An 8786-nucleotide genomic window follows, 5' to 3' on the forward strand; every position below is an offset into this window, starting at 1 on the left:
ATTTTACTATTATATGATAATATTATTATACTATGTATATTATATATATATATATATATATTCTTTAAAAATAATAAAAAAAAAGGGCTTGAAAAAAAAAAAAAAAAAAAAAAAACTTATGTAAAATTAATAATAATATATATTTATATAAACTTATAAGAAGAAATACATATATAAATACATAATATATTAAATTATATAAGGAACAGTGTTAATTCTTTTTTTTTTTAAATTGAATATTTATATATATAAGTTTATATTTTTTTCTTATGTATATATTATTTATATAAATATATAAATAATTACACCCCCTCCAACAACATATATATTATATATATATATATATATATATATATATATATATATATATAATATATATATATTATATATAATAATATATTAATTATAATTATATAAATGTTGTATTATAATCTAATTTTATTTAAAAAAATTATTTTTTCGTAAATGGTATTATTAAATTATATTTTTATAAATATATGTATATATTTATAATATATTTTGTTTATTTATTTATTTATGAAGGGATAAAGTCAAAGATAATGAAAAAATTATGTATCATTATATATAATATATTATATGGATACATATATTTTTTTTTTTTGTCACTCTATGGGGTTGTAGATATAACATGTAAAATTCATTATGTATTATTTCCTTTGTTAACCTTAAAAAAAATATTTAAAAAATAAAATATATAATATTAATATGTTTATATATATATATATATATATATAAATATATATGTATGTATAACCTCTTGAATGTTTATTCGTTTAAGGTTAAATATTTATAAAAAATAGTTTAAAGATATGATCTTTAATTAGAGTATAGAAAACGATTTTATACAATAATTATATTTTATTATTCCTTTAACATTATTATCATTTAAAATAATTTATATAAAAAGTTAAAGCGGTTTTCTATCTTCATTTTGTTGTATTTAAAATGTAAATTACTCATCTTTCAACATTTTTGTGTTCAAAAAAAAAAAAAAAAATCAAAAGGAAATATAATTTTTGGGAATATGAAAATGTTTATAAATTATCTCCCTTGATGGGATTTAAAAAAAAATATATATATATATATATATATATAAATGAACAAATAACAAAAATATATTGATTATGCTTATTATTTTTTAAAAAAATCTTTAAAATACTAGACAATTTTGTTTTGTACTTTATGAATATATTTATGCGTTTATAAATATGGGATAATATTATATATATATATACATATATATATTCTTTTTTTAAAGTCTTTAAAATATGTTCACCAAAAAAAAAAAAAAAAAAAAAATATATTATATATAACTTATTATGTATGTATGTATGTATGTATGTCCTATATTATATATAAATAAATTCCCCACCCAAAAAAATAAAATAAAATAAATTTGAAATTAAATTATTAAAATATTTTGGACACGTGCACATATATTTGATACATGTTATTTAAAAGTATATAAATTTTTGTTTTTTCTTTTTTTAATTTGAAAATTTCATATCAATTATTTAAAAAAAAAAAAAAAATTATAATAATAAAATAATAATATATATGAATATGCGATTAATATGATATATATTAATATGTATAAAAATAAATAATAATAAAAATAATAAATATTCAAAATAAAAAAAAATATATATATATATATATATATATATGTATACATATATATTTATTTATTTTATGTATAACCCATTAAAATGTGTTCCGTGAGGATTTAAAAAAAAAGAAAGAATCAACTTGTAAAAGGAAAAATAATTATTCAAACAATAAATATATTTGAGATAAAGATGTTTTAAGAAAAAAAATTGTTTGTTCATGTGGAAAATTAAATAATAGTTATACAAACGTTTGATAATAATAATATATGACTATTTTGAAGAAATAAAGTTTAACATTAGCATAAAATTTATAGGCGAATAGGCAATAAAAAAAAAAAAAAAAAAAAAAATATATATATATATATATATATATCTATATATATATATATATGTTTGTGTAGTGTATTTCTTTTTTGTGTGCATAGTGGATGAGGACATACACACACACGTAAGTTGATACATACATATATATATATATATATATATATATATTTATTTATTTATTTATTTATTTATTTATATATTACGCTACAGTCTTATCGTTAATAAATTCACGTAAAATGCATTTTCGAAGGTGCATACGAAAATATTGTATAAATAAAAAAATTGTTAACCCCTTTGAACATGTGAAGAGAACACTAAATGACAACAATTATTATTATTATGATATTAACGAACTGCATGATAGCAGAATTAAGAGTTTACCATATTCGATAAGGGTTCTACTAGAATCTGCTGTTCGTAATTGTGACAATTTAAAAGTAAGTGAAAAGAATGTAGAAACTATATTAGGATGGAAAGAAAATTGTAAGAAGAAGAAGGAAGTTCCTTTTATGCCTACTAGAGTATTATTACAAGATTTGACAGGTGTCCCATGTATTGTTGATTTAGCTACCATGAGAGACACAGCAGAAAAATTAGGATGTGATGCAGAAAGAATTAATCCTTTAATCCCTGTAGATTTAGTTATTGATCATTCTGTTCAGGTAGATTATAGTAGAAGAGAAGATGCTTTAGAATTAAATGAAAAGAAAGAATATGAAAGAAATTTAGAACGATTTAAATTTCTTAAATGGGGTATGAATTCATTTAAAAACATGTTAATATTACCACCTGGTTCTGGTATAGTTCATCAGATTAATTTAGAATATTTAGCCCATTGTGTTTTTAATAAAAACAATTTACTCTATCCGGATAGTGTTGTAGGAACTGATTCACATACAACCATGATAAATGGATTAGGTATATTAGGATGGGGAGTAGGAGGTATAGAAGCTGAAGCAACCATGTTAGGTTTACCAATATCTATGACATTACCAGAAGTTGTAGGTATAAATGTGGTAGGTAAATTATCTGATTATTTATTAAGTACAGATATTGTTCTATATATTACTTCTTTCTTAAGAAAAGAAGTAGGAGTTGTTAATAAATATGTTGAGTTTTTTGGAACAGGTTTAAAAGATTTAAAGTTAGCTGATCGTGCTACTATATCAAATATGGCGCCTGAGTATGGTGCAACCGTTGGCTTTTTTCCAGTCGATGATATTACCTTAGAATATTTATTACAAACTGGTAGAGATAAAGAAAAAGTTGAACTTATAAGAGAATATTTAATGAAAAATTCGATGTTTAATACTTATAAAGATAATGTTGAATATACCGATGTATATACATTAGATTTATCAAAACTAAATTTATCACTCTCTGGACCTAAAAGACCACATGATAATGTATTACTATCAGAACTACATAAAGATTTTACTATGTGTTTAGAATCTCCTATAGGATTCAAAGGATATAACATATCAAAAGAAGAGCGTCAAAAAAAAATCTCCTTTATGTGTACTAAAGATGGAAAAGAATATGTCTTATCTCAAGGTAGTGTTGTTCTTTGTGCTATTACGTCATGTACTAACACAAGTAATTCGTCATCTATGATAGCTGCTGGATTGTTGGCAAAAAAAGCTGTTGAGGAATTCGGACTTAAAAGTTTACCGTATATTAAGAGTTCGTTATCACCAGGTTCTAAGGCCGTTCAGAAATATTTAGAAGCAGGTGGATTATTAAAATATTTAGAAGAACTAGGTTTTTATAATGTCGGATATGGATGTATGACATGTATTGGTAATAGTGGGCACCTAGATGAAGAAGTTGAAGAAGTTATAAACAAAAATGATTTAATTGTATCGTCTGTATTATCAGGAAATAGGAATTTTGAAGGCAGAGTTCATCCTTTAATTAAGGCTAATTATTTAGCTTCTCCGGTATTAGTTGTTTTATTCAGTATTATTGGAAACGTGAATGTAGATTTGAATAATTATACTTTTAATTATAAAGGAAAGATAATTAATGCATTAGATTTAATTCCACGTAAAGAAGAAATTGAAGAATATGAGAGGAAATATATAAAACCAGAAATGTATACAGAAATATATAAAAATATTAAATATGTAAATAAATATTGGAATGATATACAAATAAAAAAAAATAAGCTATATGAATGGGATAAAAATTCGACATATATACATAAACCACCATATTTTGAAAATATGAAATTAGAAATAGAAAAGATACAAGATATAAAGGATGCCCATGTTTTATTATTTCTAGGAGATAGTATAACAACAGATCATATATCACCTGCTGGAATGATACATAAGACATCGGAAGCATACAAATTTTTAAAGGAAAAAAATATCAAGGATCAAGATTTAAATACGTATGGAGCAAGAAGAGGAAATGATGAAGTTATGATAAGAGGAACCTTTGCAAATATTAGATTAATAAATAAATTGTGTCCAGATAAAGGACCCAATACAATACATATACCTACAAATCAATTAATGTCTGTATATCAAGCAGCTATGAAATATAAACAAGATAACATAGATGTAATCATAATTGCGGGAAAAGAATATGGTTGTGGGAGTTCAAGAGATTGGGCTGCTAAAGGTCCAAATCTTTTAGGTGTTAAAGCTGTTATAGCTGAATCATATGAAAGAATACATAGAAGCAATTTAATTGGTATGAGTGTCTTACCTTTACAATTTATAAATAATCAAAGTCCCCAATATTATAATATGGATGGTACTGAAAAATTTACTATCTTATTAAATGAGGGAAATATTAAAGCACAACAAACTATTAAAGTTCAGATGAATCAAAAAGGGAAAATTATTATTTTTGATGTTCTGTGTAGAATAGATACCGAAATTGAAGAAAGGTATTTTAGAAACGGAGGTATTCTAAAATATGTTTTAAGATCATTAGTTAATGAGGCTAACAAATAATTAATACAAAAATGTATAAAAAATAAATAAAAAATAATTAAGTAAAAAAAAAAAATATGTAATCGATAAGAAGAACATATAAATATTTACATATACATATTTTAGTGTGTTAATATATTATGCATATAATTATTTTTCATTTTATTTTTCAATACATATATATATATATATATATATATATATGTATATATATATACACATATATTTTTTATTTATTTATTTATTTATTTTTATATAATCCTTTTCAAGGGGTTAACCCCCCAATATATTTTTACGTAATAATTCTAAATCACTACAATAATATGTTCTTTTCATTATGTATTTTTTTGTATGTTAACAATACATTTGTAAATGTAATATAAATATATTATATATTTATATAATATTTGCTTTTCTTGTTTTTTCTTATAAACTTCATATATTTCATTTAAATTAAAAAATATATTTTTTTTTATGTTATTATAATATAGAACCATTTATTTAAAATATATACATATATAAATAAATAAATAAATATATATATATATTTATTTATTTATTTATATTATGTGCAAGTCGGATTTTTTTTTAAATATTAGATTATATAAATATTTATAATCTGTTATATGCTCTTCCTTGTAATTTATATGCTTAATAAAGTAGCCAGAAGTATACAAAAAGAAATTCTTTTTAATGCTCTTGTCATTATATATATAATAATCGCTTCCAATATTTTTTATTATTTTATTCGTACTATTAAAGAAGAATGGGAAGACATATTTATAATTAAAAATATCATTATTTTTTAAAATAAAAGGACTAAGGAAATGTTCATTATGATATTCATAATTATAATAAAGAAAGAAATGTTTAGGTCCATCTATTTCAATAATATGATTATTAAAATATATATCACAAAAAAATGTCAGTATATTTTTTTCATTATATATATTGTTATCATTATAAATATTTTTTATATTGCTACTTATATAATAGTGTGTGAGACTAGTTTTAATTTTATTGTTTTTATTGTTTCTTATATTATTAAATAGGTTGTGCTGGTCTATATATTTTTTTTTATATTTGTCTGAATAATATGGATCCAGTTTGTTATTTTCTAATATTTTACTTTTGAATAAATTATATATGGAACTTAAAAAATTAGAAATATGATGATTCTTATTATGATGATTATTATTATGACGATTATTATGATGATGATTATTATTATGATGATTATTATTATGACGATTATGATGATGATGAGTATTATTATGACGATTATAATGATGATGAGTATTATTATTATTATTATTATTATTATTATCATCATTATTATTATCATCATTATTATTATCATCATTATTATTACCAACTTTTTGTTCCTTTCTTTGTAATCTTTTGTACATAAAAATGTTCAAATATTTATCATTACACAAGGGATTACTATATATGTTATAAAGCTTTCCTTTTATACAGTCATACTTGTTTCCATTTTTATTATTTTTTAAAAATACATATTTTTTATAAATATTACATTTACCATGATTTTTTCTCATTAATATATTTAATTGTTTTTCACATTTGTACTTGAAATAATTTTTCATTCTTACTTTTGGAAATATATATAACTTTTGTAAATATGAAAAAAGAATTGGCATAGATGTTTCTATATATATTGTTAAAAGTATAATGTTAGATAAATAATTTTCTGAAACGTTTATAGAAGATTTATCAAATATTGTGTTTGTATATTTTTGATTTTTATATAAAGATAGGAATTGATCACAAGTATGCACATAATTAATGTTAGATGTATTTAATTTGTTGTTAATATTTTTATGATTAAGCCATGGTTTTTTTTTATACAAATATTTAAATAGATTTAAAATTACATATTCAAAATAGGTTAATTGTAACAAGTGTAAGTTTGTGATTTTTTTGATTTTTTTGATTTTTTTGATTTTTTTTTTGTTTTTGTGTTGTTTATTTTGAATAATATATACCTTATTAAATAATAGATCATGTATTACTTTATTGTCTAAATATTCTTTTCCATATATGTTAATATAAAAATTATGGGATAACTTAAATAATGAGGACATATCTTTTATTGTATTTATACGATCATGTTTTTTTATTCTAGATATTAGAATTGTATCAACAAATTTATTAATTCCATATAAAAGGATGTGTTTATTATAATCGTTATATATTTTCCTACCTTTCAACAGAAATAAATTAAATTTTATCAGCAATATTTTATATAAATATGTATAATGTAAATTATATTTTTGTAATAAATAAAATATTAAAGAACAGTAATATATAGATTTATTAAATATATAACAATTATAATATAAATAACATATATAATAAAAACTTTTTTTTATATTTATTATATTTAAATATTTTATACTATTAAGATATTTTTTTAATACATTTATATTTAAATATTTACTACAATATTTTCTTCTTAAAATTATATATCTTATATATTGATCATTAACACATTTATTTATTAAATTATCCATTAAAATATGTTTACATTCATTTATATTTTTAATAATTAAATTGTCTAAAGATTTCATTTTCTTTCTTTTTTTTTCTACATTATTTTCTTTTCTCATTATATGTTTATATGTTTGTGAAACAATACTACAGCTAATATATATAAATAATAAGCAGATTTTATTATTATATGTGTGTGGATCTTTATATTTATCATTATGTATATTCTCCTTTTTTTCTTTACACATATAATAATTAGAACAAATATTTTTATCGTCCCTATAAATATTTTTGTCGTACAATTCTTTTTTATCATTAGTATGATTGTAGTATTTATTACTTATTCTTTCTATTTCTATATCTTTTTCTATTTCTTTTTCTATTTCTTTTTCTTTTTCTTTTTCTTTTTTTTGTTCCACATTTTCGAAATTCTCCTTATTTATTGTTATGTTTACATTGGAATATATTTCAGAGATAATATTTAGTTCATTTATATTAAGCATATTACCATTTTTGGATAAATAATATAAGTAAAAATCTAGAGTAAATAAAAAAAAATCCGTATACATAGAATATATATTTTTATTATTCATATAATATGATGCATCATTTTTTGTATTATTATTATTATTTAATCTGTCCTGGTATTGTAAAATATGTTTAAAAAATATATTGTTTACATGTATTGATGAATTCAACAAATAGGTGTTCTTATCATGGTATTCTCTTATATTTTTTGAATACAACAAAGACAATAGTTTAATTATTTTTTCATTACTATTCTTTTTATCGACGTATTGAAAATATTTATATAAAATTAAATTGGGGTCCGTAAAATTGGAAGAATTTAAAATATTATTACATTTATTATATTCATCTTTATTTATATTTAATAAGGATATTAATTTTATATATACATCAATATTTATCTTTGAGTTGTTATATAAATAAAACTTTATTAAAAATGGATTATAAATCGAGCAGGTATTATCATTCTTATTATGGTAATAATGTTTGGTGTGATAATAATGTTTATTATGATTATTATGTTTATTATGATTATTATGATTATTATGATTATTATGTTTATTATGATTATTATGATTATTATGATTATTATAATTATTAACTAACCTTCCCAATTTCCTATAACAAAGTCGAAACGACTTCATTCTCAAAGAAGAAAAAATTTTATTAATTTTTCTTTTTTATTTCATGAGTCATACATTATTTCTTTCTTTATTTAATTACAAATCAAATATACAAAAAAATGAACTATATAATCATCTTAAATATTCTTACCTTTCCTTTTTTCATTTAGTATTTATACATGTATAATTACTTACATTTAAAAAGAAATTATCCTAATTTGCCA

General features: G+C 19.8%; 2 protein-coding genes across 2 annotated transcripts; one reads left to right on the forward strand and one right to left on the reverse strand.

The window, feature by feature from the left end:
• Positions 1-2191: 2191 nt before the first annotated feature.
• Positions 2192-4921, forward strand: PRSY57_1341100 (aconitate hydratase, putative; the record flags this gene model as incomplete). Its single annotated transcript, XM_012909335.2, has 1 exon — positions 2192-4921. One exon carries the CDS (start codon positions 2192-2194, stop codon positions 4919-4921), a length of 2730 nt encoding a protein of 909 aa, XP_012764789.2.
• A 539-nt stretch (positions 4922-5460) lies between these two features.
• Positions 5461-8583, reverse strand: PRSY57_1341200 (putative membrane protein; the record flags this gene model as incomplete). Its single annotated transcript, XM_012909336.2, has 1 exon — positions 5461-8583. The coding sequence occupies one exon, from the start codon at positions 8581-8583 to the stop codon at positions 5461-5463; it is 3123 nt and encodes a 1040-aa protein (XP_012764790.2).
• Positions 8584-8786: the final 203 nt, after the last annotated feature.

The sequence above is a fragment of the Plasmodium reichenowi genome, chromosome 13 (assembly GCF_001601855.1).
Source record: "Plasmodium reichenowi strain SY57 chromosome 13, whole genome shotgun sequence".
NCBI classification, from domain to species: domain Eukaryota; phylum Apicomplexa; class Aconoidasida; order Haemosporida; family Plasmodiidae; genus Plasmodium; species Plasmodium reichenowi.